Raw genomic sequence first — 22,633 nt, 5'->3', positions numbered from 1 at the left:
GTTCACGCTATGAGCCGTGCTATCCTGCATGAGGAATAGATGGTGCGGCAGTTCACGCTATGAGCCACGCTATCCTGCATGAGGAATAGATGGTGCGGCAGTTCCCGCTATGAGCCGCGCTATCCTGCATGAGGAATAGACGGTGCGGCAGTTCACGCTATGAGCCGCGCTATCCTGCATGAGGAAAAGAGGGTACGGCAGTTCAAGCTATGAGCCACGCTATCCTGCATGAGGAATAGATGGTGCGGCAGTTCACGCTATGAGCCGCGCTATCCTGCATGAGGAATAGACGGTACGGCAGTTCACGCTATGAGCCGCGCTATTCTGCAAGAGGAATAGATGGTGCGGCAGTTCACGCTATGAGCCACGCTAACCTGCATGAGGAATAGACGGTGCGGCAGTTCACGCTATGAGCCACGCTATCCTGCATGAGGAATAGATGGTGCGGCAGTTCACGCTATGAGCCACGCTATCCTGCATGAGGAATAGACGGTGCGGCAGTTCACGCTATGAGCCACGCTATCCTGCATGAGGAATAGACGGTGCGGCAGTTCACGCTATGAGCCACGCTATCCTGCATGAGGAATAGACGGTGTGGCAGTTCACGCTATGAGCCACGCTATCCTGCATGAGGAATAGATGGTGCGGCAGTTCACGCTATGAGTCACGTTATCCTGCATGAGGAATAGACGGTGCGGCAGTTCACGCTATGATCCCCGCTATCCTGCATGAGGAATAGACGTGAACTGCTGCACCATCTATTCCTAATGCAGGATAGCGCGGCTCATAGCATGAACTGCCGCACAGTCTATTCCTCATGCAGGATAGCGTGGCTCATAGCGGGAACTGCCGCACTGTCTATTCCTCATGCAGGATAACGTGGCTCATAGCGGGAACTGCCGCACCGTCTATTCCTCATGCAGGATAGCGTGGCTCATAGCGTGAACTGCCGCACCTTCTATTCCTCATGCAGGATAGCGCGACTCATAGCGTGAACTGCCGCACCATCTATTCCTCATGCAGGATAGCGCGGCTCATAGCGTGAACTGCCGCACCATCTATTCCTCATGCAGGATAGCACGGCTCATAGCGTGAACTGCCGCACCATCTATTCCACATGCAGGATAGCGTGGATCATAGCGTGAACTGCCGCACCATCTATTCCTCATGCAGGATAGCGCGGCTCATAGCGTGAACTGCCGCACCATCTATTCCTCATGCAGGATAGCGCGGCTCATAGCGTGAACTGCCGCACCATCTATTCCTCATGCAGGATAGCGCGGCTCATAGCGTGAACGGCCGCACCGTCTATTCCTCATGCAGGATAGCGTGGCTCATAGCGTGAACTGCCGCACCGTCTATTCCTCATGCAGGATAGCGTGGATCATAGCGTGAACTGCCGCACCGTCTATTCCTCATGCAGGATAGCGTGGATCATAGCGTGAACTGCCGCACCATCTATTCCTCATGCAGGATAACGTGGCTCATAGCGTGAACTGCCGCACCATCTATTCCTCATGCAGGATAGCGCGGCTCATAGCGTGAACTGCCACACCATCTATTCCTCATGCAGGATAGCGTGGATCATAGCGTGAACTGCTGCACCGTCTATTCCTCATGCAGGATAGCGTGGATCATAGTGTGAACTGCCGCACCATCTATTCCTCATGCAGGATAGCGTGGATCATAGCGTGAACTGCCGCACCGTCTATTCCTCATGCAGGATAGCGTGGATCATAGTGTGAACTGCCGCACCGTCTATTCCTCATGCAGGATAGCGTGGATCATAGTGTGAACTGCCGCACCATCTATTCCTCATGCAGGATAGCGTGGATCATAGCGTGAACTGCCGCACCATCTATTCCTCATGCAGGATAGTGCGGCTCATAGCGTGAACTGCCGCACCATCTATTCCTCATGCAGGATAGCGTGGATCATAGCGTGAACTGCCGCACCATCTATTCCTCATGCAGGATAGCGTGGATCATAGCGTGAACTGCCGCACCATCTATTCCTCATGCAGGATAGCGCGGCTCAAAGCGTGAACTGCCGCACCGTCTATTCCTCATGCAGGATAGCGTGGCTCATAGCGTGAACTGCCGCACCATCTATTCCTCATGCAGGATAGCGTGGATCATAGCGTGAACTGCCGCACCATCTATTCCTCATGCAGGATAACGTGGCTCATAGCGTGAACTGCCGCACCATCTATTCCTCATGCAGGATAACGTGGCTCATAGCGTGAACTGCCGCACCGTCTATTCCTCATGCAGGATAGCGTGGATCATAGCGTGAACTGCCGCACCATCTATTCCTCATGCAGGATAGCGTGGATCATAGCGTGAACTGCCGCACCATCTATTCCTCATGCAGGATAGCGTGGATCATAGCGTGAACTGCCGCACCATCTATTCCTCATGCAGGATAACGTGGCTCATAGCGTGAACTGCCGCACCATCTATTCCTCATGCAGGATAGCGTGGATCATAGCGTGAACTGCCGCACCGTCTATTCCTCATGCAGGATAGCGTGGCTCATAGCGTGAACTGCCGCACCATCTATTCCTCATGCAGGATAGCGTGGCTCATAGCGTGAACTGCCGCACCGTCTATTCTTCATGCAGGATAGCGTGGATCATAGTGTGAACTGCCGCACCATCTATTCCTCATGCAGGATAGCGTGGCTCATAGCGTGAACTGCCGCACCGTCTATTCTTCATGCAGGATAGCGTGGATCATAGTGTGAACTGCCGCACCATCTATTCCTCATGCAGGATAGCGTTACTCATAGCGTGAACTGCAGCACCGTCTATTCCTCATGCAGGATAACGCGGCTCATAGCGTGAACTGCCGCACCGTCTATTCCTCATGCAGGATAGCGCGGCTCATAGCGTGAACTGCCGCACCATCTATTCCTCATGCAGGATAGCGTGGATCATAGCGTGAACTGCCGCACCGTCTATTCCTCATGCAGGATAACGCGGCTCATAGCGTGAACTGCCGCACCGTCTATTCCTCATGCAGGATAACGTGGATCATAGCGTGAACTGCCGCACCGTCTATTCCTCATGCAGGATAGCGTGGCTCATAGCGTGAACTGCCGCACCGTCTATTCCTCATGCAGGATAACGTGACTCATAGCGTGAACTGCCGCACCGTCTATTCCTCATGCAGGATAGCACGGCTCATAGCGTGAACTGCCGCACCATCTATTCCTCATGCAGGATAGCACGGCTCATAGCGTGAACTGCCGCACCATCTATTCCTCATGCAGGATAGCACGGCTCATAGCGTGAACTGCCGCACCGTCTATTCCTCATGCAGGATAACGTGGCTCATAGCGTGAACTGCCGCACCGTCTATTCCTCATTTGTATGGACGAGAGGTCCATGCTGTTATGTTTAGTACGGTTGTATTGCACTGTTGTGGTACCAGTTTAAATATCACATTTGGGGATCATTAATATTCATTTTAAAGAGAACTAATAAAAGTAATATTTTAGGGGGTTTATCTTGAAGAGGGGAGTTTGGTGACTCCGGGCTTCGGCCCAGGGGTTTGTAGTCTCATATCGGGGGACCCCTCAGCCTCCTTTTGGGTTTTTCAAAAAGCAGACGTACAACAGTAAAGTAATATTTTGCAGCCGCCGTGCACAATACCGGTATAATGGGCGTCCAACCTGCAGCGCTCCAACAAACTCCCAGCATGCCCGGGGAGCCAATACCCCCCCCCCCCCCCCCATGATGCAGATATAAAATCCGTGTTGGTTAGTAAAAAAAAAAAAATCCATTATAAACTACAGAACCTCATTGAAAACAATGGGAGGCGCAATCCACATCAATCAAATTAGGGCGCAAAGCTACATAACAAAAAGAATTGAGTGTGAACACGTTCTAAGGTAATTTCAATTTAGTTTTGCTTTTTTGCTATAGGAGATATTGCAGCTTTATAGTTTTATATGTGTGTAATAGTGTATGGTTTATATGTCAGTGTGGATGGACAGATAGATATGAGATAGATAGATATGAGATAGATAGATATGAGATAGATAGATATGATATGAGATAGATATGAGATAGATAGATAGATATGAGATAGATAGATATGAGATAGATAGATAGATAGATAGATATAGATAGATAGATATGAGATAGATATGAGATAGATAGATATGAGATAGATAGATAGATATGAGATAGATAGATATGATATGAGATAGATATGAGATAGATAGATAGATATGAGATAGATAGATAGATATGAGATAGATAGATATGAGATAGATAGATATGAGATAGATAGATAGATATGAGATAGATAGATATGAGATAGATAGATATGAGCTAGATATGAGCTAGATAGATAAATAGATATGAGGTAAATAGATAATTACTAAGCGTTATATAACTATACGTTACAGTCAGTAGTGTATATACAATACATCTCCCACATCACTGCATAACATCAATCAGCTCTCTCCCCCCGTCGCCCTGCTCAGATGGTTCAGCCCGAGCTCATATAAGACGCCGCGCAGCCCCGCCCTCATCACTGCGGCGCGGAGAGGCTGAGGGGAAGGAGATTATTTTGTGTGAAACAAATCCGGAACCAATCATGGCGACGAACGGTAAGAACCCCGGCGCTCCCTGTGTGCCGCCACCGGAATATAGTCATTAATAATGATTTCCTACATGTATGTATAATCAGGGAGGCCGGGGCTGATCACTGAGGGGGCCGGGCGGGTAATGCGGCTGTGACCTGGGTGGGGTTCGTCGCGGGTCGGTTATTGATCGTTGAGTGTCGTCGGTTTTCCCGGTCGCTCCTTCCTTTGTCTTATTTGTTGTTCAGCGGGACGGCGGCCATCTTGGCGCGGTTCGGTGAGGTAGCGCCATTTCGTGCCGCAGAGAGGGGGGAGGGGCCGTTGCTATAGAGAAATGATGAGGAGCTGCGTGAGGCGGCCCGCGGCGCTGATTGGCTGCAGCCGTGTAGAGCGGGAGCGGCGCAGATTGGCTGCGCGTGTTGCTAGGAGGAAATAAACCACGTGACGGCCTGCGGCTGGACGTAAAGGGGCATCGTAGACTGGTAGCACGTGGATGTTATGGAGCAGTGGTCTTCAAACTGTGGCCCTCCAGCTGTTGCAAAACTACAACTCCCAGCATGCCCGGACAGCCGTTGGCTGTCCGGGCATGCTGGGAGTTGTAGTTTTGCAGCGATAAAGGTCTACATTTTGGAGACCAACTATTACTGTCTCATCTGATGGTTTCAGTATAGTGTTAAAGGGGCACTCCACTTTCTACATGACGCTTCCATAGAAAATTCATTGATCGTGTGCTGGCATGTGGCTCCAAGCCCAGGCAGGTCCGGGGCCCCAGAATGGAGATTGTTGTGGTGTTCCCCTTTAAAGCAGTTTCCTAACCAATGTGCCTCCAGCTCTTGCAAAACTAAAACTCCCAGCATGCCTGGTCAACTTTTTGTCCTGGAAGGCTGGGGGTTGTAGTTCTGTAACAGCTGAAGGCGCACTGTGTGGGGAAACACTAGGTTAGGATACCACGTAGCTTATACGCTGCAGATTTTCTGCAGCTGATTTTGCTACCCATTCTTCACAATATGCTGCATGTTGTGTGGGACCTTATCCTTAAAGTGTCTGGCTGGGTTCACACTGCCTTTTTGCAATACAGCTCCCGTATACGTTTTCAATTTGGGAACATTATTGAAAACCGTATGCATTGACTCGCCATTGGAAACAGTACGCCAAAAGATGCATCCGGTTGTGTCCGTTTTGCATACTGTACGGTTTTGTCAGTTTTTTTCCTGTTCCCAAAACCGGTCGCAGGGCGGTGCGTCGGGTCTGGGTGGCGGTGATGGGTCTCAGGACCCCCGCACAGGCAGGGGGACAGTAGCGGGCGGCGGTCTATGGCACCGCAAAAGCCGCTGCAGTTCATTGATTTAAAGCGCCCGTTTTAAATCAATGATCTGCAGCGGTGTCACGGGGGGATAAATAGCCGATAACTTATACCGGAATATCGGTATAAGTTATCGGCTATTTGCCCTAACCTCCACCGATTATCGGTATCGGCTCTAAAAAACCGATATCGGTCGATCCCTAGCAAAAACGTGGTGTGAACTAGGGATCGACCGATATAGTTTTTTTAGGGCCGATAAGCTGTGCAGGTTAGGGCCGATAGCCGATAACTTACACCGATATTCCGGTATACGTTAACGGCTATTTATCCCCCTGCGACACCGCTGCAGATCATTGATTTAAAGCGGGCGCTTTAAATCAGTGAACTGCAGCGGCTTTTGCGGTACCATAGACCGCTGCCTCCACCCGCTACTGTCCCCCTACCTGTCTAGAGTCCTATCAAGGTAATTGCCGATACCGATAATGCCCAAAATTGTGATTATCGGCCGATAATATCGCCAAGCCAATAATCGGTCGATCCCTAGTGTGAACCCAGCCTTACTGGCGTTACAAAAACTCACGGGGGGGTTTACATGTCTCCCCTTTATCAATTTTTGTCCCTATCTGCACAGCCCCGTGACCTACGCTGTTCATGTAACACGCAGAAGTTATGTAAACAGTCTACCTGTCGAGCTACCCTGTTTGTCCATGTCCCATTAATGGGAGCTGCACAAATTTCGTAACTCAACCATTTTGGCAGTTTTCGGCTTCCCAACCACGGGCCGCGAATGGGTCGGAGACCCACAAAGGTTAGATGGGGAGTACCCCCTTTTAACAGTTATTTAGGGTTCAGACTACGGAATCTCTGGGCAGAAAATTTCCGCCCAGAGATTCCGAGTGCGGCCAGCACTGACTGAATCAATCGGCGCTAGGACCGCGCAGACACTGCAGTCTCCAATAGACTGCAATATGTTCCGCGAGTATTTCTGTCTGAAGAATGAGCAACGCCAATAATTCAGGCGAAAATTTCCAAGCGGATTTTCCGTTCACAAATTCCGAAGTGTGAATTTGTGAACGGAAACCCATTCATACACTATACATTTTAGCAAGTGGAATTTCCGCCTGCAATTTCAAAGTGGAATTGCAGGCGGAAATTCCATAGTGGGAATGCAGCCTAAAGGGTCTCTGTTCCGAGACCACCACCCAATCTCTAGCATGCGGCTCACTCACAGATTCTCAGATGGATCCAACTTGTACCACAAGACGGTTCCGTAGACTTACAATGGAGCATGCTCTTGCATCGGGTGGCGAACTGGGGAGCGAAGTGCACAAAGTCTCCTGACTGTATGGTGGACACTCAAGACTTGTGACATGTCTGACTCTCATGGTATAATGTAGTGATGTAGGAAACAAAGGTAGCTGACACCAGAAATAAATTAGGAAAAGTGTCACACATACAGCTGTCATGTATTAGTCTATACAGGATACCAGCGATAAGGTGTACTGAAGCTCCTTGCACGTCTGCTGACTTTAAAGGGATAGTCCAGCTCTTAAAAACATAAACCCTTCGATAAGGGGCCCAAAATCTCCTTGCTGCACTAATCGTTGTGTATGGGAGCATCAGAGATACCAAGCCCTGTACATGGGTGTCACTGGCATTCCCAGAAACCAGTGTTTTCCAAACAGTCTCTCCAGTTATTGCAAAACTACAACTCCCAGCATGCCTGGACAGCCTTTGGCTGTCCAGGCATGCTGAGAGTTATAGTTTTACAACAGCTGGAGACGCAGTGTATGCCAATGCTGCAATACTCCTTTTGGCAATTGGGGCCTAAGTAGAGCTACGCAACGCTGCAGCAATCATAGACCTGCCATTTATCTATAACTATAGCACTTGGTGGAGGGCAATGCACATTATAATGGAGGGCAATGCACATTATAATGGAGGGCAATGCTTGAGTGTTGTACTTTTCAGTGTTTATTAACACTCCCTTTTCTTTTTCTTTGCAGATTACACCCAACAAGCAAGTCAAGGGTAAGTTGTCTACAATGTAGTGAGCTTTATAAGGGTATATGGATGACATGGTGGGGGCCTCTGTGTTACCCAGAGTGTAGAGATGGTAACCATTGTCTGACTGGTCCTATCATGTATTTTGATCCTGGGTTCTTATTAATTGGACACAATGTAAAGTGTTCACAAACTTGTGGCCCACCAGCAATTGCTGACATATGCAATTCCTTTATGATCATGGGGGTCCAATGTTTGGGATCTTGACGGATCGTTAGAGGCTCTGAGTCTTTCCAGGAAACTACAGTAAGGATCTAGTCAAGTCAGAGTTATACGCCAGGTGGTCATTTTGCTTCTGTGGAGGGTTAAAACGGTAACGAGAACGCTTGGCTTATGTAGCCCAGTATCTAAATTCTTCAATGAATGGAGGGTCCAAAATAGCATATCCTAATGATGGGATAGGAATACCCTTTAGTTTTTCTTCACATTGCTGTGTTATTTAATAGAGGCTTTGCTGACACAATGGGGTCACAAGCATCAGGGTGGGTTTGGTAAAAGAAAAGTTAAGCTTATTCTAGTGATGTCCCAATAATTTTTTTTTTTTTTTTTTTTTTAAAACAGAGTACTGATAAAGGGTTAAAAAAAAAAATATATATATATATAGGGGATGAGTGTTTGCCTCAGGGCGAGGCCACCACTCCTGGTGTAAAGGAGCTTCAGAAGGCCATTAAGCACTCTGCGGGCATTCTGGGTAGGGGAATATGCAAAGCAGCTCATTACATCACCTTTTCAGGTAATGTTCCCTGGTATCAGCTTAGCTCCTGTTAAGGAATATAAAAAGCTGGTCGGGATTTTATGCCAAGCCAGACTACTCCCCAGAAGGGAAGTTTCTACCCATCTGCAGACAGCTGTTTCGTGGTTTTTGCCACTCGTCAGTACAGAGCAGGGTGATCTGGCTTGGCTGGGGTAAGAGGCCTTACGGCTCATTCAAGAAATTCCCAATGCTCATATACAGCGACAACACAGGAATTCTGTTCTGCTCAGAAGGCTCTGGATTGTTTTCCTTTTGTATTTATGTGGTTTCTTTCCTCTTGTATAGATACGGGACATACCCATCACAGCCGGCACAGAGCTACTCACAGCAAGGCAGCCAGTCCTACAGCCAGCAGGGTTATGGCAGCTACGGTCAGTCTGCCGGCTCTTCTTCCTATGGTCAGGGCGGTGGATATAGCTCGTCCTATGGCCAGGAGCAGAGTTGTGAGTTCCTTGTACTGCTACTTGTAGAAGTCTTTCTTTGTGAACAATTTGTCAGTAGTTTTTTGTATGTATCTCAATATTCTCATTTCACTGATATACTGCTATTCTGTATACAGCTGGTTACAGCTCCCAGTCGGCTCCACAAGGATATGGGGCCGGTAACTATGGCAGCTCACAGACATCACAGACTCCATATGGGGGCAGTGGTGGGCAGCCACAGCAGTCATCTCAGTCATCGTATTCCAGTTACCCCCAGCAGTCCTCTGCTAGCAGCAATTCAGGAAGGTGAGGCACAGCTTTTCCCACTGCATAATGATATTGAGGTTTTGTGATCTCAGGGATATCTGTGATTGCTGAATGTCCTTTTTACTGTCTTATAGCTACAGCAGCAGTTCCCAGCCATCTTCCTACCAGCAACAACAGCAGGGAAGCAGCTATGGTCAGCAGAGCGGCAGTGGTTATGGTAGCAGCCAGCAGGGCAGCTATGGAGGACAGAACCAGTCTGGCTATGGAGGACAGCAGAGCAGTGGCAGCTACAGCAGTCAGCAGCCTAGCTCCTATGGAGGACAGCAGTCAGGGTACAATGCTTCTCAGGGCTATGGCCAGCAGCAATCTCAGTACAGCAGTGGATGTAAGTGATGGGGTTGGACTTTCATGGTTTTGCAGGGAGACATTACTTTACTTACCATACTGATGGGTTCCTTTTTGTCTTTAGCTGGTGGATACAACCAGGACTCTCCTTCCATGGGTGGAGGTGGAGGCTATGGCGGCTCTGATCAGGGAGGCTTTGGTGGACCTGACAGTAGAGGCCGAGGACGTGGAGGCTTTGGTGGGCGCGGAGGCTTTGATAGAGGTGGCAGAGGAAGCCGTGGCGGACGAGGCGGCATGGGGTAGGTATCTGACCATGGGCAGTGTGCATGGGCGGAGCATGGATGTCTGGATGTTGATTGGCTGTCGCAGTAAGGTGATGTTACACTAGCGCTCAGATGCGTATATGGCTTGTGAACTAAGTCCTAAGCACTGACAACTCTGTGGCTGTAAAGAGAGGAACGGTCTCAAGCCAATAATAATGGTGGGAAAAGTGTGTAAAGTACTATAAAGGTTTATAAAGACAAAAAGTGAACTACTCAGAGCACTGTGCAGGCAGGATGGTGGCTCCATGTGGTAATAACTGGTACAGAGCAAATCTATTCCAAAAAAAATGGTAAATGAGTGACGGGTTTAAAAAAAAAGCTACAAAACTCTGAACTGTAGAAGGAAACACAACTACTGGCTATAGCAGATGTGTTCACTACCTCAGTCCATACAGAGTACCCGGGTACATGGTATATACAAGTGTCAAATAACATAGCTGATAAGACTCCAGAACTATCACAGTGTAACGGTGACCAGTCCATACTGCACAATGTTATCCTAGGGTTGTGTGTCTCATGTCCAATGTGCTGGGTTTGTGTGATAGTGACGTGGGGGGCACTGCCAATGGTGGGGTTAGGTATGGGGGTTCTGGACGCAGAGTGTGGGCAACACAAGGTGAGTATGGAGAAGATGGCTGCAAAGTTAGGAATACTACTGCCAAATCATGTTTGCTGTGTTGCTCTGCTTTAACAAATTCTGCGTTTTATGTGCTACAGGTTTTCAAGGTGTCGTCAGCTTTCACACTAGCTTTATTATCAGCACAGTATTACATGTAGACTCTGTAAGCGTAGTATTACCGAACTGTAACTACCAGTGTGCACAGAGCACTAACGTATATATGGTGAATTCTATGCAAAGCTTGGTATAAAAATCCCAATGGATAAAAATATATAAATCTCATAGAGAAAAAGGTATCTGCTCTGCTGTGAGCTAAAGGTGGTCTCTAGATTGTAGAGTCAAAGCCAATGCAGAGAATGCCGCAGAAGGCTTCATTCCTATAGAAACAAGACTGCAAGTGTGTTAGTTGTACAGAGTGCGTGCACACCTAGACAATTGTGTGTGACGGATCAGAACTTCTGTAGCCTCGGGAAGCTCAGTACAAATACTTCAATTTCTCCTAATTGTCTTCTCAGCGGTGGTGAACGGGGAGGATTCAGTAAATTTGGTGGTAAGTGAAAAAAAGAGTTGTAAAATCTCCAACACAAATTCTTGTTACTGTTCATTTTCTTTTGGGTTCATTCATAGGGTGGAGATATATATGAGGGGGGGGGGGGTTGTTGTTGAGGCTTCATTCCACTGTTGGTGCCAGTGCACTTTTAATTTATGTTCAGTCAATTTTTTTTATTTTACTTTTGGTTTAGTGAACAAATTTTACAGTAATGTGTATTTGGTGAAGCCAACAAGCAGGCGCTGCAGGGGTTCTGGTTAACATTTGGGAAGCCTCAAACTGGTCAATGCATGTGTAAGAGTCGCGGGTCTATTAAACTTTTACAGACTGGTAAAAAAAGAAACCTTAAAAAAAAACCTCAAGTGTAATGTGGTAAATGGTTTTAAGATAAATATTAAGTGACCAAATTTATGGTGGTTAAAAGGTACAACGCAAACTGTGTGCTGGTAACGCCGCTTATCAATGGGTTATCGCTGTTTAAAAAAAAAAAAAAAATGAAGGTGATGAAAGAAAACTAACAAAACTATGATGGTTCAGTGGAAGTGATTAGAAAAAACATAAGTCACAAAATACGAGGGTTAAATATAGGGTGCTATAGAAAGGTGCTCATTCATGGTGGATCATGTCCGGAGGTTTGCATTTTGTGTTAATAGTATGGTGGATTAAAGAATACAACACTTGGGAGTTTGCGCTACTTAAATGTAAGATTGGTTGTCTGCTCCTGGGTCCCCACACAAGACCCTTGAGATTCCTTAATGACCAGGGTAGACTTGTGTATAAAGTCTGTGTTGTGCAGGCGCTAAGAGTGGATAGTCTGAGCGTTCATACAACTTGTTTCTGTGTGGGGGTGAGGGGATGAAGCCTGCATGTGATGACACACCTGTAATATGTCCTATTTCTCTGCTCTTCTCCAAAGGACCACGTGAAGGCGGCCCCCCCAGACACGACATACGTAAGTTGCCATCTGATATCATCATACCCTGACTTACATAACATTGTGATTATTGTGTAGTTGATCACTAACAACCACTTTACATTACAGCGGAGCAGGATAACTCAGACAACAACACAATCTTTGTACAAGGCCTCGGCGAGAATGTGACGGTGGAGTCAGTTGCTGATTACTTCAAGCAGATTGGAATAATCAAGGTGATTACAAGATGGGATCTAAGATATGAAGAGACCTAGTAACTCAGTCATTAAAGGGGTACTCCACCCCTAGACATCTTATCTCCTATCCAAAGGATTTGGGGATAAGATGCCTGATTGTGAGGGTCCCGCCTCTGGGAGCTCCCCCATGATCTCTGTCAGCACCCGTGTTATCTGCACGGAGCGAACTTTGCTTCGTGCCTGACGGGCGATACAGGGGCAGGAGTATCGTGACGTCATGGCCCCGCCCCCTCAATGTAAGTCTATGGAAGGGGGAGTGGCAGCCATCACAAGGAGCATGGCCATGACGTCATGATGTTCTGGCCTCTGTATAGCCTGTCATCAAGCACAGAGCAAAGTTTGCTCCATGCAGCAGATGACACCAGGGTTCTGCAGGAGAGATCGCGGGAATTACCAGGGGCAGGACCCCTGCGATCAAACATCTTACCCCTATCCATAGGGAATAAGATGTCTAGGGTGGAGTACCCCTTTAATATATGTATCTATATGCAGAAACAAAGGCCCAGATTAATCATTCTAAAGTAAAAGCTGTCTGGTTTTCCCCATAACAACCAATACAGCCCAGCTTAACCTTTATTACATTGCTCTGGTAAAATGAAAGCTGATCTGTGATTGGTTGCTATGGGCAAAATCCGCCAGATTTGTCTCTGATAAATTTAGGCTTATGTCTCAGAAAAGGCGTTTTGCTCATATCTGAGGGAAAAGAAGCCATGGGTGTATGCTGCTGCCACTAGGAGGCGACGGAAACCAAAAAGTTAGATTTTTTCACACAGCCTATACCCATCCTGCAGACACTACAGTTTCTCCTATACTTGGTTTTTGTTTTTTTAATTATTTTTTTTTAACCCCTAAGTGCTTTAAATTAACAAGCGGTTACCTTTCTGATCATGCACTGATCTCCCATGGGCACCCTGTATTTCTTTTGAGTGGTGGTCACTTCAAAAGGAAAAAGTAACTGTTAATAACGTAAACCCCATTACTGACTTTTTATATCCGTGCGCATCATAATGTTGAGAAAGTTGTATGGAGGGGCCACAGGAGCTGGACCTTCATATATAACGTGTTGGCCTCTGATTAAAGGGGTTATCCAGGAATAAACCATTGTAAAGGGAGCCAGAGTTAAGCGAACTTACAGTAAATTGGTTCGTAATGAACCTCTTGGCTCGGCCGTTAATTTATGCAGACTGAAGTAATCAGTTCAGCTTTCAAAGTGCTCCGGTTGCATGGAAAAGTCCTGGACGGCAGTCTAAGGCAGGCATAGGCAACCTTTGGCACTGCAGATGTTTTGGACTAAATCTCCCATGATCCTCTTACAGCCGAAATGCTGCAAAAGCATCGTAGGAAATGTAGTCCAAAACATCAGCCGTGCCTAAGGTTGCCTATGCCTGGTCTAACGTCTCCTAGGAGTGTGTCCACCTTTTCCAGGGTCTGGAGCACTTGGAAAGCTGAGTATCTTTATTTTTATACTGCTCTGTTCACATACTCTGTTTTGTTCAGCCATTTATGATTCAGAACGCAGCGACAGCTGTGAGTATACACAGCCCGTTCCTTTAATATGATTCAGAACGCAGCGACAGCACACAGCCCGTTCCTTTATTATGATTCAGAACGCAGCGACAGCTTTGAGTATACACAGCCCGTTCCTTTAATATGATTCAGAACGCAGCGACAGCACACAGCCCGTTCCTTTATTATGATTCAGAACGCAGCGACAGCTGTGAGTATACACAGCCCGTTCCTTTAATATGATTCAGAACGCAGCGACAGCACACAGCCCGTTCCTTTATTATGATTCAGAACGCAGCGACAGCTGTGAGTATACACAGCCCGTTCCTTTAATATGATTCAGAACGCAGCGACAGCTGTGAGTATACACAGCCCGTTCCTTTATTATGATTCAGAACGCAGCGACAGCTGTGAGTATACACAGCCCGTTCCTTTATTATGATTCAGAATGCAGCGACAGCTTTGAGTATACACAGCCTGTTCCTTTATTATGATTCAGAACGCAGCGACAGCTTTGAGTATACACAGCCCGTTCCTTTATTATGATTCAGAACGCAGCGACAGCTGTGAGTATACACAGCCCGTTCCTTTAATATGATTCAGAACGCAGCGACAGCTTTGAGTATACACAGCCCGTTCCTTTATTATGATTCAGAATGCAGCGACAGCTTTGAGTATACACAGCCCGTTCCTTTATTATGATTCAGAATGCAGCGACAGCTGTGAGTATACACAGCCCGTTCCTTTATTATGATTCAGAACGCAGCGACAGCTGTGAGTATACACAGCCCGTTCCTTTATTATGATTCAGAACGCAGCGACAGCTTTGAGTATACACAGCCCGTTCCTTTATTATGATTCAGAATGCAGCGACAGCTTTGAGTATACACAGCCCGTTCCTTTATTATGATTCAGAACGCAGCGACAGCTTTGAGTATACACAGCCCGTTCCTTTATTATGATTCAGAACGCAGCGACAGCACACAGCCCGTTCCTTTATTATGATTCAGAACGCAGCGACAGCTTTGAGTATACACAGCCCGTTCCTTTATTATGATTCAGAACGCAGCGACAGCTTTGAGTATACACAGCCCGTTCCTTTATTATGATTCAGAACGCAGCGACAGCTGTGAGTATACACAGCCCGTTCCTTTATTATGATTCAGAACACAGCGACAGCTGTGAGTATACACAGCCCGTTCCTTTATTATGATTCAGAACGCAGCGACAGCTTTGAGTATACACAGCCCGTTCCTTTATGATTCAGAACGCAGCGACAGCTTTGAGTATACACAGCCCGTTCCTTTATTATGATTCAGAACGCAGCGACAGCTGTGAGTATACACAGCCCGTTCCTTTATTATGATTCAGAATGCAGCGACAGCTTTGAGTATACACAGCCTGTTCCTTTATTATGATTCAGAACGCAGCGACAGCTGTGAGTATACACAGCCCGTTCCTTTATTATGATTCAGAACGCAGCGACAGCTTTGAGTATACACAGCCCGTTCCTTTATTATGATTCAGAATGCAGCGACAGCTTTGAGTATACACAGCCCGTTCCTTTATTATGATTCAGAACGCAGCGACAGCTGTGAGTATACACAGCCCGTTCCTTTATTATGATTCAGAACGCAGCGACAGCTGTGAGTATACACAGCCCGTTCCTTTATTATGATTCAGAACACAGCGACAGCTGTGAGTATACACAGCCCGTTCCTTTATTATGATTCAGAACGCAGCGACAGCTTTGAGTATACACAGCCCGTTCCTTTATTATGATTCAGAACGCAGCGACAGCTGTGAGTATACACAGCCCGTTCCTTTATGATTCAGAACGCAGCGACAGCTTTGAGTATACACAGCCCGTTCCTTTATTATGATTCAGAACGCAGCGACAGCTTTGAGTATACACAGCCCCTTCCTTTATTATGATTCAGAACGCAGCGACAGCTGTGAGTATACACAGCCCGTTCCTTTATTATGATTCAGAACGCAGCGACAGCTGTGAGTATACACAGCCTGTTCCTTTATTATGATTCAGAACGCAGCGACAGCTTTGAGTATACACAGCCTGTTCCTTTATTATGATTCAGAACGCAGCGACAGCTTTGAGTATACACAGCCCGTTCCTTTAATATGATTCAGAACGCAGCGACAGCTTTGAGTATACACAGCCTGTTCCTTTATTATGATTCAGAACGCAGCGACAGCTTTGAGTATACACAGCCCGTTCCTTTATTATGATTCAGAACGCAGCGACAGCTTTGAGTATACACAGCCCGTTCCTTTATTATGATTCAGAACGCAGCGACAGCTTTGAGTATACACAGCCCGTTCCTTTATTATGATTCAGAACGCAGCGACAGCTGTGAGTATACACAGCCCGTTCCTTTATTATGATTCAGAACGCAGCGACAGCTTTGAGTATACACAGCCCGTTCCTTTATTATGATTCAGGTAATATGACACTGATGACCTGTTTCCTCGGGTACATCTAGTGCCTCCATTCTGCTGATGCTTTAGGGCAAGTCTATTTCCCAAGCACTTCCATTATTTTATTTATTGCAGTAGGTTATGTAATGATTTAAAATTTTTGTCACTTACGTTGCTGTTGTGGGACATTCCTCTTCAGTGCAGACATCTCATATGTACTTTTCCTATACAGACAAACAAAAAGACCGGCCAGCCCATGATTAACCTGTACACAGATCGGGAGACTGGCAAACTGAAAGGAGAAGCTACAGTGTCTTTCGATGACCCACCTTCTGCTAAGGCTGCCATTGACTGGTTTGATGGTAAGTGGTCATGGTATGTGGTGTTGGAGACTCCTCCGCTGTGTGTTCTGAGTTATTAAATCTCTGTGTTTGATCTCTTCAGGTAAAGAGTTCTCTGGAAACCCAATTAAAGTCTCATTTGCCACAAGGAGAGCTGACTTCAATAGCCGTGGCGGTGGTGCCGGTGGAAATGGCCGGGGAAGAGGACGTGGAGGTGTGTACAGAACTTGCCTGTATAACATAGCATTGTGAATGTTCTTACATTATGTCTATTGGACATTTTGCTGATTTTTTTTTTAAACTAATTTTCTAGCGGGCCCTATGGGGCGGGGAGGATTTGGTGGTCCTAATGGTGGCGGTCCTGGCAACAACAGCCGCGGAGGTGGCGGATACCCCAGTGGTGGTGGAGGACAGCAGAGAGCTGGTGACTGGAAGTGTCCAAACCCGTAAGTTAAAGGAGCGCGGACATTCTGTATATAGAGCATATTCCTATGTTGTAGAATGTTATGTCATGTCTCTTGTCCTGATTCTTCCCCAGGACTTGTGAGAACATGAATTTCTCATGGAGAAACGAGTGCAACCAGTGCAAGGCTCCAAAGCCTGATGGACCTGGAGGGCCAGGCGGTTCCCACATGGGTGAGGATGCTGGTTTAAGCCTGTCCTGTAATGTAGCTGTGTATTTGCAGACAACTTGACTAAACTTATTTCTTCTTTTTTTATGCTTTAGGTGGCGGCGGCGGTGGAGGAGGTTTTGGTGAAGACAGGAGAGGAGGTGGAGGCGGTGGTGGCCGTGGTGGCTTTGATCGTGGTGGCTTCAGAGGGAGAGGTGGAGACAGGGGAGGATTCCGAGGAGGCAGAGGCGGAGACCGGGGTGGTTTTGGACCAGGCAAAATGGATTCCAGGTGAGTTATAGTAAAATGCCAAACCTGTATAAGATTTCTAAAACTCGTATAAGGGTTATTAATTCTAGAGGGGTGTGAGACTTCTGCTGGGCATCACATGGCACATGTAGTCTGAAGTGTGTGGGAAGTTGTATAATCTGCCACTGTGTCTTCCTGTTTACCAGCCAGGGTGCCTCCAGCTGTGGCAAAACTACAACTCCCAGCATGCCCGGACAGCCTTCGGCTGTCCGGGCATGCTGGAAGTTGTAGTTTTGCCACAGCTGGAGGCACCCTGGTTGGGAAACACTGGTCTATTCACTTGCTGCTATTGTATTGCTGTTTTTGCAATAATTGTGATAAAATGTTACAATTGGTGGATCATCTATGCTGTGATTATTTTATAGTAACAACATTCTTCTGTTTCAGGGGCGACCACAGACAAGACAGACGTGATCGGCCATACTAGCTGTAATATGCGCCATTTTTACGTTTTTTTATTTTATATGTATGATGCATCCTATGGATTCACACAGAACTGTTCAATTTCTGTACACTTTGTATTACCTCCGCAGTGCGCTGTGAATTTTATCCGTCTTTGTAAAGTCCTTGCCCATTAAAAAGATAAACTTGTGTGTAAATTTCCTACACGATATGCGGTGTCTCATCTCTGCCTGGATAAACATTGCCGTATGATAACTTATCACGTCCAGTGTTGTCAGTCCATACCACAGTAGCTGATGTTATAGGGGTCTGACCTTAGATACAGTGCATGAAGTAGGGCAGAGGTCATGCTGCCGTGTTTACACATCCATCAGGATCTGAACAATAAATTAGTCAGCTTGATATACGTAATCTCTTCAGTGAGCTGTATGAAACCAGTGCAACAACTTGGAATCTCCAAAACAGGCTGAGCGAGTCTCTCATTGTGTAGCACAAGGGTATTTGATGTCAGTGACTCAACACAGTATAGTTGTAATGACCCCCATGGTGTAGGGGTTAAAGGAATCAACTGGTGCCAGAAAGTTAAACAGATATGTAAATTACTTCTATTAAAAAAATCTTAATCCTTCCAGTACTTATGAGCTGCTGAATACTACAGAGGAAATTCTTTTCTTTTTGGAACACAGAGCTGACATCACGAGCACATTGCTCTCTACTGACATCTCTGTCCATTTTAAGAACTGTCCAGAGTAGGAGAATATCCCCATAGAAAATATATGCTGCTCTGGACAGTTCCTAAAATGGACAGATGTCAGGAGAGAGCTCTGTGTTTCAAAAAGAGAAGAATTTCCTCTGTAGTATTCAGCAGCTCATAAGTACTGGAAGGATTAAGATTTTTTTTTTACTAGAAGGTATTTACAAATCGGTTTTAAAGGGGTACTCTGTCCCTAGACATCTTGTCCCCTATCCAAAGGATAGGTGCTAAGATGTCAGATCGTGGGGGTCCCCACTGCTGGGGACCCCCATGATCTCGGCTGCAGCACCCACCTGTACGGCTTCCGGCAGGGGGCGTGACAGACCGCCCATAGGCTTGCATTGAGGGGGAGTGGCGTGACGTCGCACGGGGCGGAGTGGTGACGTCACGCTCTTCCGCCATTGTGGTCGGGATCCGAAGCCTCCAGCATTGCTGGAAGCCGTACAGGTGGGTACTGCAGCCGAGATCCCGGGGGTCCCCAGCTGTGGGACCCCTGTGTTCTAACATCTTATCCCCTATCCAAAGGAGGATGAGATGTCTAGGGGCAGAGTACCCCTTTAACTTTCTGGCACCAGTTAATTTAAAAAAAATTCCATCGGAGTACCCCTTTAAGGAGCCTCATTAGAGGTCTAGGAAGCTGAAAAGGGGGCACACCTTTTCTGGATGGGTTTGGTTACAATAATGGCACCAAATGGACTTGGAGGAAAGCCTATGATCATTTGTAGAGATGAGTGAACTTAGTGATTAGATTCGTCACAAACTTCCTTGCTTGGTGGTTTCTTACCTTATCCTGCATAAGTTTCGTTTTCACGTGCTCTGGTGGGTGGGTTAAGTCTCCTAGGAATGTATCCACCTTTTCCAGCCCACCGGAGCACGTGAAAGCTGAACTAACTTACGCAGGATAAAGAAACTGCCGAGAAGTTCGTGATGAATCGAATCACTAAGTTCGCTCATCTCTATCATTTGGTTAATGAAGACAAATACTGTAATACATGCATTAAGTCATTTGGGAGTTCATGTTTTCAGGCATCTGTAAGGTGCAATTGATTGTAGGGCAGCACCAATACAACATTCTGAACAGTTCTTGTATATTCTGTAGGATTAACATGTAATATAGTGAGTGAGGTGCTGCAGACAGATGGACATAGAGTGGGGGGGGGGTAATCATGAGGGAAGAGTACGGGAAATGTCTTGATGCCGTCAGTGTTCAAATGAGGAAAAATCATGAAATATGGCCGACTATTCTATTCTTCATGCCAGTTGTGTAAGAATGTTACAAGACCAGTGTTATTTTCATTGACTTGACTTTTTTCGTCATAGATTTAGAAAAGTTTTTCACTGGTTAAAACAAAATAAACTAAAGTTATGACTAAACTTATAACTAAATATATTGACTGAAATATTTGTTCTTATGGGATCTCTTCCTAAATCTTCTGTAACGAATTTTTGTCTGTACTCAATGTTCAAACTTAATTCCATAAGCCAGCCTCCAGCTGTTGCAAAACTAAAACTCCCAGCATGCCTGGAAAGTCAAGGGCACCCTGTTTAAGGAAACAATGCTAGAAGTAAAAGCTTAAGTTATTTACTTCTGTAGTATATGTTCTTCAGTTTGCTTTCTTTAGCGTACCTCTCATGATCTTGTTAAATGTTATAATCCTCTCAGTTCACTGCCCCCATCCCCAAACCACCACCGGACTTTATTTTTTTAGTTTTCTGCCTTGATATTTCACTTTTTTCTGCTCAGTCAGATTCACAGATTGGGAAGGGGCGTTCCCCAACAGGTGTGACATCATCTGAAGCCATACAGGGGAGAACTTCCTCCCTACACACAGCCCAGAGCAGTAAAGTGTGAGATGAGCTATGATTGGCTGAGGTCTTGTTCCGCCCTGAAGATTGATAAAGGCCACTGCTGTAGTGTTGTCCCAATAGACCTTTACATGAAGGGCCCCCTAGATTTTTTTTTAAAGCTTTGAATATTGCCTTTAACCCCTTGGGGACGGAGCCCATTATGACCCTAAGGACGGGAGCATTTTTTGCAAATCTGACCACTGTCACTTTAAGCATTAATAGCTCTGGAATGCTTTTACTTATAAATTTGATTCCGAGATTGTTTTTTCGTGACATATTCTACTTTATGTTAGTGGTAAATTTTCGGCGATACTTGCATCCTTTCTAGGTGAAAAATGCAAAAATTCAATGAAAAATTAGAAAATCTTGCATTTTTCTAACTTTGAAGCTCTCTACTTATAAGGAATATGGATATTCCAAATAAATTATGTATTGATTCACATATACAATATGTCTACTTTATGTTTGCATCATAAAATTGACGAGTTTTTACTTTTGGAAAACATCAGGGGGCTTCAAAGTTCAGCAGCAATTTTCCAATTTTTCGCAAAATTTTCAAAATCGGAATTTTTCAGGGACCAGTTCAGATTTGAAGTGGATTTGAAGGGTCTTCTGGTTAGAAATACCCGATAAATGACCCCATTATAAAAACTGCACCCCTCAAAGTATTCAAAATGACATTCAGTAAGTGTATTAACCCTTTAGGTGTTTCACAGGAATAGCAGCAAAGTGAAGGAGAAAATTCAAAATCTTCATTTTTTACACTCGCATGTTCTTGTAAACACAATTTTTGAATTTTTACAAGGGGTAAAAGGAAAAAAATCCTCTCAATTTGTAACCCAATTTCTCTCGAGTAAGAAAATACCTCATGTGTATGTCAAGTGTTCGGCGGGCGCACTAGAGGGCTCAGGAGCGAAAGAGCAACAATGGGATTTAGGAGAGTGAGTTTTTCTGAAATGGTTTTTGGGGGGCATGTCCTATTTAGGAAACCCCTATGGTGCCAGGACAGCAAAAAAAAACACATCGCACACTATTATGGAAACGACACCCCTCAAGGAACGTTACAAGGGGTACGGTGAGCCTTAACACCCCACAGGTGTCTGACAACTTTTTGTTAAAGTCGGATGTGTAAATGAAAAAAAAACATTTTTCCACTAAAATGCTGGTTTTTCCCCAAATTTTACTTTTTTACAAAGGGTAATAGGAGAAAATGCCCCCCAAAATTTGTAACCCCATTTCTTCTGAGTATGGAAATACCCCATATGTGGACGTCAAGTGCACTGCGAGCGAACTACAATGCTCAGAAGAGAAGGAGCACCATTGAGCTTTTAGAGAGATAATTTGTTTGGAATGGAAGTCGGGGGCCATGTGCATTTACAAAGCCCCCCGTGGTGCCAGAACAGTGGACCCCCCCACATGTGACCCCATTTTGGAAACTACATCCCTCACGGAATGTAATAAGGGGTGCAGTGAGCATTTACACCCCACTGGTGTTTGACAGATCTTTGGAACAGTGGGCTGTGCAAACAAAAAAATGTAATTTTTCATTTTCACAGACCACTGTTCCAAAAATCTGTCAGACCCCTGTGGGGCGTAAATGCTCACTGTACCCCTTATTACATTCCGTGAGGGGTGTAGTTTCCAAAATGGGGTCACATGTGGGTATTTATTATTTTGCATTTATGTCCGAACCGCTGTAAAATCAGCCACCCCTGTGCAAATCACTAATTTCGGCCTCAAATTTACATGGTGCGCTCTCACTCCTGAGCCTTGTTGTGCGCCCGCAGAGCATTTTACATCCACATATGGGGTATTTCCGTACTCAGCAGAAATTGCGTTACAAATTTTGGGGGTCTTTTTTTCCTTTTACCTCTTGTGAAAATAAAAAGTAAAGGGCAACACCAGCATGTTAGTGTAAAAATTTTTTTTTTTTTACACTGACAGGCTGGTGTAGACCCCAACTTTTCCTTTTCATAAGGGGTAAAAGGAGAAAAAGCCCCCCAAAATTTGTAGTGC

At 45.8% G+C, this 22,633-nt stretch overlaps 3 protein-coding genes across 5 annotated transcripts in view; 1 reads left to right on the top strand and 2 right to left on the bottom strand.

The window, feature by feature from the left end:
- The window catches only part of LOC130283985 (up-regulator of cell proliferation-like), a 53,797-nt gene extending 48,978 nt beyond the window's left edge, over positions 1-4,819 (bottom strand). For both annotated transcript variants that reach the window (XM_056533842.1, XM_056533843.1), the window contains exon 1: positions 4,685-4,819. The gene's annotated coding sequence lies outside the window, so the exon portion shown is untranslated. The remainder of the gene's footprint in view (positions 1-4,684) is intronic.
- LOC130283982 (up-regulator of cell proliferation-like) overlaps positions 1-5,110 on the bottom strand; it is a 99,682-nt gene extending 94,572 nt beyond the window's left edge. Inside the window, exon 1 of the mRNA XM_056533834.1 lies at positions 4,752-5,110. The gene's annotated coding sequence lies outside the window, so the exon portion shown is untranslated. The remainder of the gene's footprint in view (positions 1-4,751) is intronic.
- Positions 4,492-18,224, top strand: FUS (FUS RNA binding protein). 2 transcript variants are annotated; one of them, XM_056533850.1, is made up of 15 exons: positions 4,492-4,620; positions 7,903-7,927; positions 9,000-9,157; positions 9,274-9,442; positions 9,538-9,788; positions 9,873-10,047; positions 11,206-11,240; positions 12,157-12,192; positions 12,283-12,389; positions 16,585-16,714; positions 16,797-16,907; positions 17,007-17,139; positions 17,232-17,329; positions 17,421-17,595; positions 18,001-18,224. In XM_056533850.1, the coding sequence occupies exons 1-15, from the start codon at positions 4,608-4,610 to the stop codon at positions 18,038-18,040; spliced, it is 1,656 nt and encodes a 551-aa protein (XP_056389825.1). In that variant the 5' UTR covers positions 4,492-4,607; the 3' UTR covers positions 18,041-18,224. The 2 variants fall into 2 exon arrangements, with proteins under 2 accessions (XP_056389825.1, XP_056389826.1); XM_056533851.1 differs by lacking the exon at positions 11,206-11,240.
- Positions 18,225-22,633: the final 4,409 nt, after the last annotated feature.

This window comes from Hyla sarda, chromosome 8 (assembly GCF_029499605.1).
Source record: "Hyla sarda isolate aHylSar1 chromosome 8, aHylSar1.hap1, whole genome shotgun sequence".
Lineage (NCBI taxonomy): Eukaryota > Metazoa > Chordata > Amphibia > Anura > Hylidae > Hyla > Hyla sarda.
This window is presented reverse-complemented; position numbering and strand designations above follow the sequence as displayed.

Excerpts from the sequence above, each read along its gene's own strand:
- FUS (XM_056533850.1), top strand. Across the intron at positions 10,048-11,205 it reads GGCGGACGAGGCGGCATGGG|CGGTGGTGAACGGGGAGGAT; the intron begins GTAGGTATCTGA and ends TTGTCTTCTCAG. Across the intron at positions 12,390-16,584 it reads AGCAGATTGGAATAATCAAG|ACAAACAAAAAGACCGGCCA; the intron begins GTGATTACAAGA and ends TTTCCTATACAG.